The sequence below is a fragment of the Peromyscus maniculatus genome, chromosome 2 (assembly GCF_049852395.1).
Source record: "Peromyscus maniculatus bairdii isolate BWxNUB_F1_BW_parent chromosome 2, HU_Pman_BW_mat_3.1, whole genome shotgun sequence".
Taxonomy (NCBI): domain Eukaryota; kingdom Metazoa; phylum Chordata; class Mammalia; order Rodentia; family Cricetidae; genus Peromyscus; species Peromyscus maniculatus.
The window spans coordinates 84426361-84445256 of NC_134853.1; the positions used below are offsets into that span (position 1 = coordinate 84426361).

Sequence of the window (18896 nt, forward strand, 5' to 3'; positions counted from 1 at the left end):
GTGGGATTCCCCTGGGGCTAGAGTTATAGGTGGCTGTGAGCTGCCATTGGGGTGCTAGAAAGAGCAGCCAGTGCTCTTAACCATTGAGCCATCTCTTTTTGTAAGACAAAGTCTCACTTGGTAGACCAGGCCGGCCTTGAACTTACCATGTAGCCCAACCTGGCCTAGACCTCATAATTCTGTCTCCTTAGCTTCCTGGGTTTATTTTCAGCAATGTTACTGGGAATTCTGATCCAAGTAGTCTTTGGACTGCACTTTGAGAAGCCCTTGAGTTAGGAAGAAAGTAATTAGCATTTATTATTTACTGTGTGTGTGATTAGGGCAGCAGTTGCTTTCATCTATATATTTCCATTTGATTTTTATAATGTTGTGATGTTATTATCCCAGTTTTATGTGTGCATATTGTTCTCACCAAGTTTTAATAAGTTGTTCTGAGTTCCAGTGATGGCAGAGCCGTATACCAGTCAGCAGCCTGACTCTGGAAGCTGCGAAGGCTCTTGCTGTCTCCACTTTAGCAAAATGCCTCTCAGAGGAGCTGATTATTTAAAAGTGAACTGCAGAGTGCTAGGTGATCTAAGTGTGTTTGATAAGTAAATGCTAAAGACACTGAAAGGTCAGAATGTCTAAAGCATATCATCTATTACTCCGAGTACATTTAGAAGACAAGTGTGTGTTTGCTTTATTGAAACTGCTGTCCATTTCTGAACTTTTAAACTAAATAGGCACTAAAGATAAATTATTCCATCCCTTGACTCAGGGAACTATGACCAGAAAGGTTAAATTGCCTAATGTATAAGAAAAATAATCAGGGCTAGACCTAAAATTTCCTACTGTAATTACCATAAAGGGTCGGGTGGCCTGGAACTCACGGTGTCTGGGAATTATGTAGACAAGTGTGAGTCTGTGAGTGGGAATGGTTTTCTGGCTGTTACTATGTGAGAGAGGCTGGAGATGGTGCTAAACATCCTGTAGCATGTGACAGTAATGAAGGATTTCCAGCTCAGAATGTCAGTGATCCTGAGACTGAGAAGTGTTTTACACAAAATAATTCTGTGTGACGGTGTTGGAACCAGCATCCAGCTGGTGGACTCAATCTCATATGTTGGCCATTGTCTTTAAAGCAGGACATTAAAAATGAACTACCTGTTAGTCACTGATGTGGTCGGGGAGGTAGAAGTGAGGCATGAGGTTTGTTCTGTGTCACTGTAGAAAATGTCCTGGTGTAGCACAGTTACGAGGTCCAGTGAAAAACCATTAAGCACTTTCTGTTTTTATTCTGCTGTGTTCTTCCTGGAGCTTAGTCTACCTACATTTTATTTGTTTGTTTGGCTGGCTGGTTGGCTAGCTGGCTAGTAAGTACCAAATTTGAGTGGTTTACACAAGTGCTATTGAATTCAACACAACTTCTGTGCGTGGTACTTATTGCAAACCTAAAGATCGTGGACTGTTCAAAGAATTATCTCTAGGAGCCAGAAATGAACAGAGCCAGGATTTGAATACCATATAATTCTACACTTATGTCATCCCCTGCTTGCTACTCAGAAATAATTCCAAGTTACTCATGAGATGCAGCTTACAGGCTTCTCACTGATCAACTATAAGTCATTGAACTGACATTCTTCAACTCTGTTCGTGAGCACTGTCTAAGCCTGTGGTCTCAACCTTCTCAATGCTGAGACCCTTTAATACAGTTCCTCATGTTCTGGTGACCCCCAACCATAAAATTATTCCATTGCTACTTCATTACTGTAATTTTGCTGTTATGAATGGTAATGTAAATATCTTATATGTGTGCAAGATATCTGATATTCAACCCCATTCCCAGGGTCGTGACCCACAGGTTGAGAACCACTGAACAAAGGCCTAGTCACTTCAGTCTCATTAACCTCTTCCCTGAATGTGTTGTTGACCTTGGATGCCCTTGATTCTCTTGCCCCCATGGACACTCTCCTGCTCATTTACCAAGCCCTAGTAAGTTAACAGTGCTGAGATGGCACCTCCTTAAAGAGCACTCCTCTCTTCTCCTACCTGCCCCCCTCGATCTGATTTTGTCCTTCCTGTTCTTCCATCCATGCTTGTTTACTCCTTCATCCACTTATCACAGACTGTCTACACCTACACATCTTTATTTGCTTCTATATTTAATGAGGGTTTTCTCTCCTATAGGAGCTCCCCAAAAGCCAATGACTTTTCATTTTTATCTAGTTCCATGTAGATGGATATTAAAATCTACATGAATTTATAAGAATGAATAAATACTTTTGCTTGGGGAGGTTGGAAGGATCTCATGTAGCATAGGTTAGCCTTGAACTCACGCTGAAGATGATCTTGAACTTCCAGTCCTTCCGTTTCTTTTCCTAAATGCTAGGCATACAGACCTGCACCACCGTGCCCTGTTGTGGTGCTAGAGAGGGAGCCCAGGGTTTCATGCATGCTGGCAAGCCCTCAACCCGCTGAGTGAACTTCATACCCAGCCCAACCAATATCTTCTGAAAGACTGCTTGTAGAGTGTTCTTCCAGAGGCTGTAGGGTAAGAATTAGAAAGTTACTTGCCTTCAAGGAACTTAGCGAGTATATGTGATATTTTCCATCTTAACTAATGTTAAGAACGGTCAGTTAAAATTTCCGTAAGTAAGAAAGTCCAAAAAGAGATTTTGTTTGTTAGAAATATAAGAAAAACTTCATAGACATGACATCCTAGTTCTTTCTACAGAATGAATTAGACTGTGGCGGTTTGAATAGGTACGGTCCCCCATAGACTCAAGTGTTTGAATGCTTGGCCCATAGGGGGTGGCGCTCTTAGGAGGTGTGGCTTTGTTGGAGGAAGTGTGTCACTGTGGGGGTGGGCTTTGAGGTCATTTATGCTCAAGCTATGCCCAGTGTGGCACACAGTCTTCTGCTGCCTGTGGATCAGGATGGAGATCTCTCAGCTCCTCTCCAGCACCATGTCTGCCTGCACACCGCCATGTTTTCCACCATGACGATAGTGGACTAAACCTCTGAAACTGTCAGCCAGCCCCAGTGAAATGCTTTCCAAGAGCTGCCGTGGTCATGCTGTCGCTTCACAGCACTAGAAACCCTGACTACGACAGAGTGTACACTCACAAGAGTTCAGGCTTTGATCTCTCCTTAGTTTGGGTGCTGTGTGCGTACTGCACAGTGAATGTGAAAGGTGACAGGATTTGGACTCATGCAGATGATTGGAGAAAAAAGAGTTCCAAGAGGACATAGTTCTTAAAAAAAAAGGAAGAAAAGTAAGTTTCAAAGTGCTAAATTCATTCAGAAAAACTAAGAACTGTCTTCGTGAAACACATCCATGTGAAGATGATTAGACTGAGATAAGGGGGTGAGGGGGAGACAGACAGACAGACATAAAAGTCAGGTAATAAATCAGTGCCAGTTGAGGAAAAGATAGTTCCTCCTATTGCAGCCTAAAAAGCAAATTAGGGCTTGAGAAGCAGTAAAGCCCTGGAGTGGAGACACGAGTTTAACCTGGGCTGCTGGTTCTCTGACCAACGCCAGCTCCATCAAGCAGCATGATTCAGATCCCGGGGAGCCTCTGCATTTGCCTGGCTGCAAGAGCTTGCTTATGTGTCTGGAATGGAGCAATACACTTTCCTGACGTGTCCCCACAGGTGTTGGAGCAGTTATTAAGTTATTAAAAATTCCTGCATCTACAAAAGAGTTCATGCATGATACGACTTCTAAGATTTTTCCAGTTCATTCAGGTTTTTCTTTTTTTTGTGGGGGTGGGGGGTCCTGACTGCTTGGGACCAGGCTCAACCATTTGTACCTTCTCACCACGCAATTCTGTTAGCATGTTGACGGAAATAAGCACAGATTGAAAAGGTCATGAAAACAGATTAAGGATTTGTTGCCACCTGACCCCCGTTAGACTATTGGAGAAGGTACAATGTTTCACAGATGTGTAGCAATCTTAGAAGTAGACCCTGGAAGCCAGGGAGGATGTGTTGCCCAAGAGATTGGAAGGGTGACTTTTGATGCTGAAGAAATGATTGTCTGGAGCACAAGAGTAATGTAAAGGTGAGAACAGAGCTGTTGATGGTGAAACCCAGAGGCCAGCCAGAAGATCTCTAACTTACAGACACTAGGCTAGTTGTGAAGATATGCGGGTCCTAGCAAAGGGGCCTCAACTTTCTAGCATTGAACAGACCAGGGCTCTCTGTGCCTTGGTTCCTCCATCTTGAAAAGATACTATGTTGGATTTTCAGGAAGATTTTTTTATGTACATTGGTGTTTTGTCTGTATGTATGTCTGTGTGAGGGTGTCAGATCTTGGAGTTATAGACAGGTGTGAGCTGCCATGTGGGTGCTGGGAATTGAACCTGGGTCCTCTGGAAGAGTAGTCAGTGCTCTTAACCTCTGAGCTTTCTCTCCAGCCTCCAGGAAGGATTTTTTTTTTAACATTTGTTCAGGTTCTATGCAATTATTTATTTAGTAAATGTACTGAGTAAATGTACTTGTAAGCTGATCTAATCTGACAGTTCTCTCATTTCCTCTATTGTACGCTTATGTGTTGCTTGCCAAGGTGTAGAGCCCTGGGTTCAGTCCCACCACCACAAAAATAAATAATGAATAGTCCTACCTGCAAGGTCCCTTTCCTAGATTTTACTTAGGTCTGAAGTAAGGCTAACAAACTTGCCTATGTTACTTCTACATCAACTACAGTTTGCTACTTCTTAAGATAAAGCTATTGAATAGTTTTGAAGCCTATCAGATACTATATAACATGTCAGATTCATTAAGGTAGTAAAGAGGAAATTAAGATTGTCTTAGTATACTCCTAAATATTAAGGAAATCGAGTGTGGCGTGCCTTTAATCTCAGAACATGGGAGGCAGACACAGGTTGATCTCTGAGTTCAAGGCCAGCCAGAGTTGTGTGGTGAGACTGTCTCAAAAAAGCAATTTACTTATGAAGGTTTTTATTATAATTTATTACTGTATTCAGGGTGTTAAAATGTAGGCAATCCAAAGGTAAAGAAGGCAGGATGCTCCCTCAACTTACAGTCCAGGAGTAAGGGTGTTAGAGGCATTCTGTTCTACTGGGTGCACGTGGGAAGGTAGAATGAGGCTTTGGCTTTGGTAGGGCCCCACTAATAATACACTGTCTTGTTTTTACAGTTAGGGAAAGTGAGGCTCTAAAGTACAAAACAATTTTCCGAGTAAACTAATTACCAAGTCTCATGTTTAAACTAGTTTGGGTTTGGTTTTTCCCTCTCCTGTGTTTTGTTGCTTATGTGGTAGTTGTACCGTCCATTCATGTTTGTCAGAAGACGTGAGTGACGTAGGGACTGGTCAGCAGCATTTTAAGCATTGTTTGACATTAGCATGATTTCTCTAAAAAGGATGGCCCTCGGTGGCTCTGTAATTCCTCAGGCAGGCAGTCCCCCAGCATCTGTCTTGCCCTAACAGGTTTCCTATCTGGCTTCTTCAGTCCAAACGGCTTCATACAGTGGGGTGGGTGATGTGGGCTGATGAAATTTATGACACCAGAAGGTGACCTTCAGCTAACAGCCGAAACAGGGTATTTTTTTGTCTCTTTCTGATTAGAATCAGATCACAGGTTTGCTCTCCACAGACAGAATTAGATTTGGAGACAAGGGCAGTCAAATTACTGTCCTTGCTGAATAGATATTCCTAGCCAAGAGCCTCCAGGTAGAAGAGCCACTAATTGATAGCTGCTGTTTTATGATTTTAAAAACGTGTCAATCCATGCAGCATTTCTTGTTTGCCTAGATTATTGGCCACTCTTATGAAGGAAAGCTCTTAAGTTTAATTGTTTGAAGTAGTTTTCCCCTTTATGTGTCTGGTGGGTAGTTACTTTTGATGCGCCCTGGGAGTCTAATGTATGACTAAGGCAGCCACATGAATTCTACTGTTGCCTGAATGTGAACAATGAATAATAAGCCCAGTTTCCTTCCATGAAAAGTGCTTTCAGGGATGCCACAGATGACCTGAAGTAATGCTTCCTGTGATATATGGTGAAGAAGGAGAAAATAACATAGTGATCATTTAAAATCTGCAAAGAATCGCTGCATTAACCCTTAACCCATCCTGGCGTCTTTCTCAGCCCACCAGTGCTGTGGAGAGAAGCAGATGAGGATTTATAGAAGATCCCTTAGTGCTTTTTTTATTATCAACCAGCAAAAAGTTAGAGTGAAACTGAAACATTGTTTCACCTGGATTTTTCTTTTTTTTGTTTTGCAACAGGTCTCACTGTATAGCTCTGGCTAGCATGAAATTCACTATGTAGACCATGCTAGCCTCCAATTTACAAAGATCTGCCTCTGCCTCCCAAATACCAGGATTAAAGGCATGAGCCACCAGAACCAGCTCACTGGAGGGCTTTAAAATATGAAAAGCTAAGAGAGAAGGTGTGTGTGTGTGTGTGTGTGTGTGTGTGTGTGTGTGTGTGTGTGTGTGTGTGTGTGTGAGAGAGGGGGGGGGTTGATTTTCATAAAGCCATCAAGAGAGTTTAAAGTTTAGCCATTGGAAAGTTCTCCTATAGTCTGTCTCAAAGGTGAACTATGGAAGAGTAGATTGATCCTTCATACAAGGAAGTTTTGAAAGCCACTTGAAACAAAGTCAGGCCAATCTCGGGATCTATATTAGCCCTGTACAGGTCATCAGAAGGTAGTATTAGCACAGCTAAACTGGTTACTTGACCATGTGGACAGAGTCCAGGAACATGAATCCCTATTTATTGTGGTTAATGTGTTTGACCTTGAGTTTCTCATATCTTTTTTGCCAAAAGCAGGAAAGCTGAGTGTCTGTCTTATGTTTGTACCAGTCTAAAAGGAAACAGAAACCTAATCACTTTAAGAATAAAAGCTTTCTTTATCCTCCTTAACATGAAAGTCGGCAAAGGCCTAGGCAGTCTCCAGAACTGTCCAAGACTCTAGATTCCATCTGCCTGGGCTGGGAAGGGGGCCTTCATGCCAAGCATAACCACTTCCTTATAGCCTTTTGTGGGTCCACTGCTAGTCCCAGGGAGTGTTTCTCCTCCACCGTTACGTAATGCCAGGACAAAGAAGGAATGTGGCGCTCACCTATTAGAAGTACAGTGAGTGCTGAGGCCCCGAAAGCCATCAGGATTTAGCTTTCTTGTTGCAGTCTAGCTTTTGCCCACAAATTCATTTTTATTTTGCTAGATATCCTAGGGTTTGCAGTTTGGCATTTTAAGCATTTTGTTTTACTTGGCTTGGTTTGGCTTTGTAAGACTGGATTTCCTTATGTAGCTCAGGCTGGCCTGAAACTTGTGAGCTGCCTCCCAAGTGCTGGGATTACAGGTCTGTGCCGTGACCTGCCTCAAGTTAATCTTTTAGGTAAGTCTTTGTTAGAGAAGTTAGGGGAAACTGCCCTTTTCTGATAGTTCTTAGGGTAGACTGACTGAATTGTAATAGAAAGAAAGCTATTTGTATAAACACTTGTATCAGGTCTTTCTCTGTCGTCCCAGCAGCCAAATATTCCACAACAAACACCTATGCTCAGATGCAGGAAAAGAGGACACAGAACGAACGACAGAGCTATCCAGTGTTCAGTATAGACTCTACAGGTAGAGAGGGCGACAGGACCAAGTTCAAGTACCTCTAAAGTAAGGTACTCCTGAGAAGCTGAGTAGAAAAAGCCTTCTTTGCGGTTATACGGACTACGTTCCTTAAAATCTGCTCCATGTTTTGTTTTGTTTTGAAGTCAGCTCTTAGACTGTTTTGTATTTTCTTAACAATCCAAGTTGGCCATACTAGCAGCTTAGGAACTTCCACATCCTGCTGTCAAGTTGCTTCACTGCCTTTTTTTAAATTTTTTTTTTTTTGGGGGGGGGGGTTGTTTGTTTGTTTTGTTTTGTTTTGTTTTGTTTTGTTTTTTCCAAGACAGGGTTTCTCTGTGTAGTTTTGGTGCCTCTCCTGGATCTCACTCTGTAGGCCAGGCTGGCCTTGAACTCACAGAGATCCACCTGGCTCTGTCTCCGAGTGCTGGGATTAAAGGCGTGCGCCACCACCGACCGGGTCTAAATTGCTTGACTATCTTTTCTAATACAAAGGTGTTTTTCTAATATGGGTCCCACTTGAATTCTATTGAAGAAAACTGGCTTAATCTGAATGGCAACAATATAAAAAAAGCACAGTATTTCTGTTCTCTCTGCTGTCTTATAAGAAGCCCTTAAACAACAGTATTGCAAGTAGATTTTATCAGTTAAGAATCAAGGATTTTTTTGTTTTGTTTTTCTGTTCTATCCATGTTTTGTTATTTCTTCTTTTTAAATAATGTGTGAACCTGATGAAATGATAGAGGATAAGGAGCAAAGAGAAAGTTGAGTCTTAGCATGGAATTACCATATGCCCGCTGTGTCCAAACAGTCACCCATTGAATCAATGCTTTATCTCAGAGATTTTAAATTCCATCTCTTACTCATCCTCGGGTTCAACTAATTGCTTTATAATGGAGAACTTGAGTCCATAAAATGTACAGGAATTGCTTTGTGGACCTTGAATCCAGTTCTTAGAAAGAGGTGGTAAGGGTGGAGCTAAATCACAGGAAACAGTTCTTAGAGAGCAAGATGCTGTGGAGTTTGGGAAACATAAATGAGTCAAACAGCCGGCTCCAGATTACTCTGAGGTCAGACCACTCAGACTGTGAACTAAGGCCAACAGCCGTGTGTGCCTGGGTTCTGACTTACCCTTTCTTCCTTCAGTATCCATTTCTGTTCTCAATAAATTGAGCTTGGATCAACTTAAAGCTATCAAAAGAAAACCAACAAATACCATTTTGCTGCCTATGTTCTAGAGAGAATGGGTTGTGTTTGATTTTTGAATCTTTTTTTATATATACAATCGGTTATGCAGACACATGGCATATCCAGACACATCACTGAAAAGCTAAGTTGATACAAAAAACATATAGACTGGCATGTACTTACTATGATTTAAAGTTTCAGGGAACTGGAGAGATGGCTCAGTGGTTAAGAACCCTGGTTGCTCTTGCAGAAGACCCAAGTTCAATTCCCAGGACCCACACAGTGGCTCACGGCCACCTATATGGCCTGTCCTAGGGGATCTGATGTCCTCTTCTGACCTCCACAGGGACCAGGCACACATGTGGTGAACATATATACATGCAGGGCAAAACACTCATACAGTAAAAGTAAATAAGATACAAATTTTTTGAAAAATAAAACCTTTTTTTTTTTTTTTGCCATGCTGGTGATTTATCCTAGGGCCTCAGTAGTGCTAGGCAAGAACTCTGCAACCTAGCAATTAACTCCAGCCCTTATATGTTTTGTTTTCATAAATAACTTCTAAGTTCTTCCTGATGCACAATATAGTAATATATATATTTATAAATTTGATTTGACATAGTCCTGTGGGATTTTCCTAATCTCACACCTTTGCTGTTAAGGTCAAAACCAGAGCCCACACATACTAAGCAAATTCTGTATCCCTGAGTAATCCGAAGAAGCTTAGTGAACACAGGGTGCAGCAGGCTGGAGTCTGAGCTACACTGTGCGCTTGATGATTTCCTCCCTGTCCAGACCCCACTGGGTGAACACAGGGAGCAGCAGGCTGGAGTCTGAGCTACAGTGTCTGCTTGATGATCTCCTCCCTGCCCAGACCCCACTGGGAAGCCTTGCAGAAGGTTCCCATTACAGAAGTCCATTGTGCACTACAAGAAAAACAAGCTGATTCTCTTCCTGCTCTCTTCCCTGGTGCGTCTGAATGTGGAATGCATCCTACACACACGACACTGCAGAGCAGGTGCATGGTTTGGAGCTTTCCTTGAGCCTTGAACCTGGGTCACTGATCTGCCTGAAGGCTTTTTGATAATATTTACCATTACACAGACTTAACTGCCCGGTCTTCAAATATTGTTACTGAAAACAGTGTTATCAGCGGTCAGAGAAGTTAAGGGTGTGGGGGCTCAAGCAGTTTGTGGTGCCGTGTTCCTGCTTTTTAAAGAGTACATGTCATAGAGTGTGACTGCTCAACTTCCCCTTCGACTGAGTCTCTAAGGAAAGATTGTGTCTGGTTCATTTCTTTATCTCCCTCTGCCTCTTAGAAATAAAGGCACCCAATAAAATGTTCACTGCCTCTCCATGACCTGGATTCCTGTCGATGATATGGAGTGAAATTATCTTTTATGCTTTTCTAATGTTATCATTTTCCAGCCTTGCCCTGGAAGAAAATGAAATTTATAACTTCTGTTTGGTGTCTTTATTAGTCATCTGGCTCCTTTTATTCGTTTGGTTTAGAATCATGAGTTATAACCAATATTCCTACCATTCTGTCATAATTGCCTTTTTTTAAAGGAAAACTGATAACTGCTCGACAATGGTCTCATCATTGACACTTGTGGGCTCACTATTTTATATATTCTTTTTTTTTTTTTTTCTAGTTTTGGTTTTTCGAGACAGGGTTTCTCTGTGTAGTTTTGGTTCCTGTCCTGGATCTCACGCTGTAGACCAGGCTGGCCTCGAACTCCCTGAGATCCGACCTGGCTCTGCCTCCCGAGTGCTGGGATTAAAGGCATGTGCACCACTGCCGCCCGGCTCTATTTTATATATTCTGTTATTTGGTATTTATTATAAAATTTCCATGAGTAAAACCACTGATCAACATTTTAATACCGTAACAATGGTGTTGAGAGGACTAGATAGACTGTCAGCTCTGTGATGATACTGCCGAGTCTAGAATGACAGTTACTCAAGTGGAAAGTGGAACTTGGATCATGTCTGTGTGATAGAACTATGTAAGCCGGCTGTTCTTGAGTCAGACATGTAGCTTCCTGGCTGTAAATTTCCTAGTTGAGCTGCATCTCTTCTCCACATCTGAGCGATGTCACGCTGCCCTGTTTAGTTCCCCCATAGCACTGATTACGTCATGAAATTATTCTGCTTACTTCACGACCTCTCTCTTTACCAAGTACTTCCCTTTATTTGCTGTTGAACTACTAGTACTTAGCTCCCAGTCTGGTCCATGATAGGAGCTTGAGTGGTCAGAAGCGTACTCAGACTCAAGTCCGCAGATACCTAATTGGGATTTCTTTTTCCTTTTTTGAGACAGGCGCTCACTATGTAGCCCAGGCTTGACTCAGAGTCTGAATATTTCTCCTTCAACACCCTGAGTGCTGGGATTACAGTGTGCACCACCATGCCCTGATCCTATTTTGAATTTCTTCTACACACTGGAGTTGAGGGACACAGAGATTTCAGGAGCTAGATGGGTGGCTCAGAGGTTAAGCAAACTTGCCGTTCTGGAATAAGTCCCAGGCTCCATTCCCAGCAACCACATGGTGGCTCACACTCATCTGTAACTCCAGTTCCAGGGGATCCAACACCCTCGTCTGGCCTCCTCAGGCACTGCACACAAGTGATACACATTCATACATGCTGGCAAAACATTCATACAAATAAAAATAAACACAACTTAGAGAAAAGACAGTTTTTTTCCAGTCAGTGGTGGTACATGTCTTTAATCCCAGCACTCAGGAGGCAGAGGCAGATGGATCTCTGAGTTCAGGGCCAGCCTGGTCTACATAGTGAGTTCCAGGACAGCCAGGGCTACCTCTGCACAGTATAGTCCCCTGCCCACACAGCAGCTGTGGGAGTCACTGAACCCTGACTCATGTTGACTTCTGCAGTAAAGTATTAACATGGTGCAAAGGTACAAGCTGAAGATGCAGTGTCTAGACTTAATTTAATATAGACCATCCAATTTATACCTTATTTTTCATGTTCTTAATGCTAATGTCCTGGTGGCTGAAATTGTGTCTGAAAGCTGGGCACACTCCTTGCCTGAGGCAGCAGCAGACCTTTCTTGAGATTTAAATGAACTCAAAGCTGATTGTCCTCTAAGTGGAATCTGACTCTCCTGGTTAAACACAGGCCATCCCAATTAGGAGAATTATCTGGTCCTGGCTTTTTATCTACTGGTGTTTATGATTAGAGAGCCTTGGAGTCATCGCATTTTGTTAATGGCTTCCATTTATACGTTATTTCAGATTCTCTATTTCCTGCAATCTGAAGAGGCTGCTTTCCTCTACCTCATATTTAAACTGAACACACGTTGTTAAGCCTGTGTCTTAGAGGAGTAGTTGTGCAGAATAAGGAGTGGGTGTCTCGAGTCTCCAGTACAGCCCTTTGTCCTTCGTCTGTCTCGAAGGTGATCCTTACTAGTAGTGCAAGTTACCTCCGTATCTAGGAGAGCATTTGTTCACTGGGCAAAGTTCTGTGTGGACAAAGTATTGATCAAGAAAATATTTTATGTCCTTAATAATACATAGTTGTTCTTCTTGAAGGATTTTTTTCTGCTGACTCTCTTCTTTGTCTGGAAAACTGGATCCTTCCGACCATATGGGGATGAACCATATGGGGATGAACCATATGGAGATGAACCACATGGACAACAACAGTACCATGCCACCTCACCATCACCCCACCACCTCCCACTCCCATGGTGGAGGAGACGGCATGATGATGATGATGGTAAGTGTCACAGGACCTGCCCCCACACTTGGATAATAGGAACATGGAATTTTAGCACCGGGAGGTCACCAAAGAGAGAACCAAAGCAGACCCCGCCCCAGGCAAGTCAGACGACAGCATACACAGTGACACCAGAACCAGACTTTCTAGACTTCTTTCTTTAAGCCTCTCTTTTGAAATCCATCCCTTCCTGAATTAAGTCCTGGTGTTTGTGTTTTGTGTAGAAAAGAGAGAAGGACATGAGATGGAGGGGGGGAGACTCTTAGTGCTCATGGTAGTAAAGCCTCCCACTGCTTCAGGTATTTCTTCTTGTCTGCGTGTGTTACTGTGAGCCTCTGCTGAGATGCCCACTAGCTCTTCAGGCTTCTCTAACTGGCTTGTTTCTGTTTTCTGGCAGCCTATGACCTTCTACTTTGGCTTTAATAATGTGGAACTATTGTTTTCCGGTTTGGTAATCAACACACCTGGAGGTGAGTAACCATCAGGTAATCTTTGGAGATGACAATCACATGAGAGATGGTGACATAGATTTGGAAGTCCAGCACCTCTTTCTGTCCTATTACCGGATCCGGATGGTTGTGCTACATAACCATCACGATTCCTATTTCCTAATCAGAAGATGGACTACATGATATTTTTTTTTGGATCCTCCAGTGAGCTTCCTTTAGGTAATGTGTATGTTTTGGAGCACTGAAAAATAATTTAAATTTCAGATAACGATCTTTTGTAATCCTTTTCTTGCTTGCTAAGTTGTAATTGGTCCTAGGTTTAAGATGACAAGCATATTCAAATACCACAGTGTAACCCTTGGTTAAGAACTGTTGATCCTGGCAGGTGTGGCAGTGAATACCTTTAATCTCAGCACTTGAGAGGCAGAGGCAGGAGGATCTTTGTGAGTTCAAGGCCAGCCTAGTCTACATAGAGAGTTCAAGGATAGCCAGACTACATAGATACTGCCTGGAAAAAAAAAAGTATTGATCTCATAACTGCCTGTTTACAGATATATATATATAGTGAATATATATATTATATATATAGTGAATATATATGTATATGTATATGTATATGTATATATATATATATATATATATACACATAATGAAATGCCTTGCCCTGAAACACACAGTTTATTACGACAGAGCTAAAACAAGTATCATACTTCCTAGAACTCTCTAAACCAGCACTTTTCTCTGCTACATCAAACTATGGTGTCCATGTCCTGACACTTGGCATATCATAGAGTCACTCTTAGTTTTAAGGTGGCTGTCACCTGTCTTTGCTATCTATCATGTATATATTGGTGCTTTACATTTAAATGCAATTCAGTGAGTTTACTGGTCACTTAAACTGCTTTAGCTACCAAGGTTATTTCTGAAATAAACCAATTTGATTTTGGAGAAGGAGGGGGAAGCATTTAGTTCAAGTAGTATGTTAAATTTAAATTAGTCACATAAATACATTCATCTTACCAATTCTTCATTTTATATATACATTATCTCTTAAAATGCTTATTCAAAATACATAAGCAGCACTTTTAAAAACAGGTTGTTTTAGCTGGATGTGGTGGTGCATACCTGTAATCCCAGTGCTCAAGGGGCTGAGGCAGGAGACTTTCCAGAAGGTCAAGATCAACCTGGGCTACACAACAAAACCCTGTTAAACAACAAAACAACAGTTGGCTATTCCCTTTTTCCATATTCTATATCATGTGTTTGGATAATCAGAAAGTAAATATGTTCTTGAGCAGAGGCAGTGGTTTTTTTGATAACATCTCAGCTCTCCTGAGTGGGTAAAGAGGCAACCATCCAATTATTCATAAACTGAGATGACACTTTTTCTGTTCTGTTTTGAGATAGTTCCTTGCCATGTAGCTCAGGCTGACTGCACTCAGAATCCTCTGCCTGAGCCTCCCGAGCACTGGGACCACAGGAGGGCGCCACTGTGCCCAGCAGCATGCTGGCCAATGATTTTGACGGTGCCGTTACCTCCTTCCTTCCTTGCTCCCTTTCTTAGAGATGGCTGGAGCTTTCGTAGCCGTGTTCTTACTAGCGATGTTTTATGAAGGACTCAAGATAGCCAGAGAAGGTCTGCTGCGCAAGTCTCAGGTCAGCATTCGCTACAACTCCATGCCTGTCCCCGGACCAAATGGAACCATCCTGATGGAGACGCACAAAACTGTTGGGTAAGAAGACGGAACAGATCCAAAGGAAAGGTCTAGAGAGCTGTCTTAAGAATGTAACAAAGCAAGTGTTTTTTTCTCCCTGAGTTAGTGATTCCATGTAACTTTAGAAGTTCGCAGCTGTGGGTTACGGGACTTGCAGTCTGCAAAGGCACATACATGTTGTTCTAAGTTGCAAGTGTTGGCCACTTTGAAAGAAGTTGAAGGGAATCCAATTTTTTAAATATTTTCTAAATAGTAATGAGCATTTTAAGAATGTAGAGTCAAGATATAAAAGAATGGCAGAATGCACCTGATTCCTTTCTGTCAAAAGTTAAATCTAGTCAAGCATGATGTATGCCTGTAATCCCAGCACTTGGTGAAGGCTGGAGAATCCGAGTTCAAGGCCGTCCTTAGATACGTAGTGAGTTTGAGACTGGCTCAATGAAAATCGAAAGTTCTATCTCACCAAATACCCACGCACCCCCAACCCCACCCCCACACAGTGTCCGGGATAGCTGTGATGCAGTCCAGTTGAAGCTGTGCTAACAGCCACAGCTTTTCTCCTGCACTGCAGCCTCCCAAGTCTGACTTTCCTGTCTGTTTACTCCCCAGGCAGCAGATGCTCAGCTTCCCCCACCTCCTGCAGACAGTGCTGCACATTATCCAGGTAGTCATCAGCTACTTCCTCATGCTCATCTTCATGACCTACAATGGGTACCTCTGCATCGCAGTAGCAGCGGGGGCTGGGACGGGATACTTTCTCTTCAGCTGGAAGAAGGCAGTGGTAGTGGACATCACAGAGCACTGCCATTAACATCAGACTCCACATGTGGCCTTATCAATTGTATGTAGGAAGCATCTCGGGACCGGAAGATGTGATTCCCTCTCCAATCATCCCTTCTTTCTCCTGTCTCTTTATGCACACACACTGAATAGAGGCTTAGTTACAGTCTCTGAGTAGTGGTTTTTCTAATAAGATGAAATTGACTTTGTCTTGAGAAGCCATCTGTGAGATGTCTTCTCTCTCATAATCCTGAGTCTTGTCTAATCCAGGTAGCTTCCTAGTTAATGACTTGATTATCTGCTTCTTTTTATTTTTCTGGGTTTTTTTTGGGGGGAGGGGGTGCATTTTCGTTTTAAACAGATAATATGTGTGTTGGGTGGGTGGGGTTCTGGGTCAGTAACAGAAAGGGATTTTAACTTCAAAAAGAATTGATAGTAATTAGGGACATCTCACCCAACCCGGAACTTAAATTTCACACTAGAAAATAAGCTCCAGTCTTAGTGAGCAGGAAACACATTGTGCCTTTCTCTAGGTGTGATGTGTTACGCCAAAATACTAGTAGTGTGTAGAACGTGGTTAGGGACTAAATACGGCCTACGGTTTGTGGAGTATGTATTCTTCCTCACTCACCAACATTTGTTCCCATTAACACTTGGATTAGAAGTGAACTTACCAATCAAAGCAAAACAGGACAATCAATTTGAGATAGCAGAAATAGAGATTTTTAAATAAACCATTGCCATTTTACTTTGACTCAGTACTTTGGTTTGTCCCAGCTGAACAAAGCAAGAGTTTGTATTGTTTTTCCTATTATTGTTTTTTTGTATGTTCCTTGAAACCAGTGATTTTCAAACTTTAGAATGTTTCAGAATCACCCAGAGGGCTTGTTAAGACACTACTTGGTGGACATCAACCCTAGAGCCACCAATTTGGCATTTCTAAGTTCCTAGGTGACATTTCTGCTGACATCAAGAGGATTACCCTAAGAATCAGCATTAAAATAGCAGAGTTGCACCTGGAAGGGACAGAGGGTGGGGCTCCCTGGCATCAGGCATAAGAATCAGAATTGCTGGTTGGTAGGTGGTATGTCTTGGGCACATGTCATATCTAAATGCTGCTGGTCAATACTTATTCATTCCACAAACTTATTTAGCTCCAAGTAGGCTTTATGTATATACACACACTTGTGTATAGCCAAAGTACACTTAGCAGCATATATAGTCTCTAGTCCTGACTTAAAGATCTGGGGTTCCTTGGAAGTAGTTTGAAGGCCAGGAGACCTTTGTCCTGTAGTGCAGGTCAGCCAGTCCAAGGCCAGAAGGGCAAAAACCCGACTTTCTGTTTGGAGAGACGTGGGGCATGGTCTAGTAGCCAGATTTTTCTCAGTGAGCATTATGTAGGTCCCCATCCTCTGCTTGACCGCCTTTATCATTTATGGGGGTTCACGTAGCTCAGAGTGGCCAAAACCCCTTTTCTCACTGAAGAATCCCCTTGGATGTGCTGTCAATCACTAGTCTCCATACAGGCTTGTTCCCAAACTACCTCTTTAAAGTGATTCTTCTTCCTGTGCTCGTCTGTTCATCCCTCCTCCTTTGGTGCTAGATCCGTTGTGCCTCGGAACAGAAGAAACAAACCTGCTGTCTTGTTGGCCAGTGTTGTGATTCTGAAGTTTATACTTCCTCTCTATGGGTGCCAATTAAACCTCGGAGAACAAGGAATGTGCTCTTTGGTGGCTTTGACCCAAGAGAGGGTTATAAGCCTACTGGATAGAGGCTAAAAAAATCTAAGAAATTCACTTTAGAGCTTTGCTTTTCTCTTCATTCAATCCTGTTGTGCTGGTTTTTAGCATTGCACAGTGAATGCCAGGTACTGACGGAGCCCGACATTATGGTGCAGACAGATGTGCCCTGTTGTTATCTCAGAAGCCAAGGAATGAACAACCCAGGGGAATACAGAACCCACATTCAGTGGGGACCCTGGTGCTTTCTAAAAATCTCCAGATGAGCTGCCATAAAACACCTTCCGGGGCTGAGATGCAGCTCAGATAGGGATCACTTAGCTAGCATATGCAGGCCTTGTTTAACCAACACCCTAAAAATAAAGCATACACTATCAGAAACAAGACCTTACCAGTGAGGTGGGAAGAACCAAGGCCAGTTAGGACAAGGTGCTATGAATCGGAAACCAAGAGAAACCTCACTTTGACGTGGTTCTTCGGGTTAGAAGCAGTCTACTGCAAAACCTGCACTTGAGATCCCTGACTAGGTTCTGGAGGGTGTGGTTAGTACGGGACAGAGGTAAGCTAACATCCATGCTCTTGAACATTAATGCCCAGCTCTTGTGTTCATCTAAACGTCTCCTTTCTTCTGTGGGAAGACTAGGTCTAAATTTCTTTAGCCCTGCTTACTTTTCCCATCCTGTCTTATCCCAGGCAGCTTAGTTTTTTAAAGTCTCTCAGCTTCCTGATGCAGTAGGCATTGCAATGCTGTGCTTATTATAATTATCTTACTGATTAGAACTTGGTATTTATAACTGGGTACAGGCCTTAAGTTTGCTTCAAGAAGCAGTTGCCCCATTAGTTTCTATAAAGCTGAGTAAAGGATTACCTACCCCCAGAGTTACAGATCCTAGGTACTAACTCCAGTCCAAGATGCAAGAACACTCAACACCCCATTTCCCACATAGGGAAGCTCCTCAGCATCCATCCAAGTTTCTTTACTATTATGGTAGGGTTGTCCCAAATTCCCTTTCAGACTGTGGGCTTGGGTTCCTTACTAGACTCAGGAGAGTGAGGCGGGGTGTACGTCATATCATTTAATCTTGAGCCTGCCCTTTCCAGCCACTTCAGAAAATTCATCTAAATGACAAGTCTGCATTTGATGTAATGCCTTAATCACTGGGTCTCCGTTCGTGTTGACTGTTTCAGAGACTGTAAGCTCCCAGAGAGCAGGACTGCTGTAATGGGAACGTTGTAAGTGTTGTGTGCAAGAGAACAAAATAAATGTCTTGATTTTGTGATTCTATGCATGTCTGTCTACACAGAGTAGTCTCTAAGGAAGCTGGTCGCTTTGCAGTCTTTGGGGATTGGCCATTACCATGAATTCTACAATGTCTGTCTCTTAGATAACGTGGCCTTGTTGCTGTCCTCTCACTGTACTTAAAAAGCTGGGCTAGCGCAATGGTAACACACACCTTTAATCCACACTCGGGAGGCAGAGGCAGGCGGATCTCTTGTGAGTTCGAGGCCAGCCTGGTCTACAGAGCGAGTTCCAGGACAGACTCCAAAGCTACACAGAGAAACCCTGTCTCAAAAAAAAAGAAAAAAAAGTCTGGGCTAGTGCCTGCCAGATCAGCATGACCTTGTGCATAGGACACGGGTCCTGTGTCTGCAAGTCTTTCAGTATAGGAGGGATTGTTGAGTTCAGAAGCTAACTTTTGCCCCGTTTCATCCA

General features: G+C 42.7%; 1 protein-coding gene across 2 annotated transcripts in view; it reads left to right on the top strand.

Moving 5' to 3' along the window:
* Slc31a1 (solute carrier family 31 member 1) overlaps positions 1–18467 on the top strand; it is a 33978-nt gene extending 15511 nt beyond the window's left edge. For both annotated transcript variants that reach the window (XM_015998180.3, XM_042271234.2), the window contains exons 2-5: positions 12313–12499; positions 12897–12969; positions 14513–14681; positions 15273–18467. In XM_015998180.3, coding sequence (XP_015853666.1) covers positions 12368–12499; positions 12897–12969; positions 14513–14681; positions 15273–15474 — 576 coding nt within the window. In that variant the 5' untranslated portion in view covers positions 12313–12367 and the 3' untranslated portion in view covers positions 15475–18467. The remainder of the gene's footprint in view (positions 1–12312; positions 12500–12896; positions 12970–14512; positions 14682–15272) is intronic.
* The last annotated feature ends 429 nt before the right edge of the window (positions 18468–18896 follow it).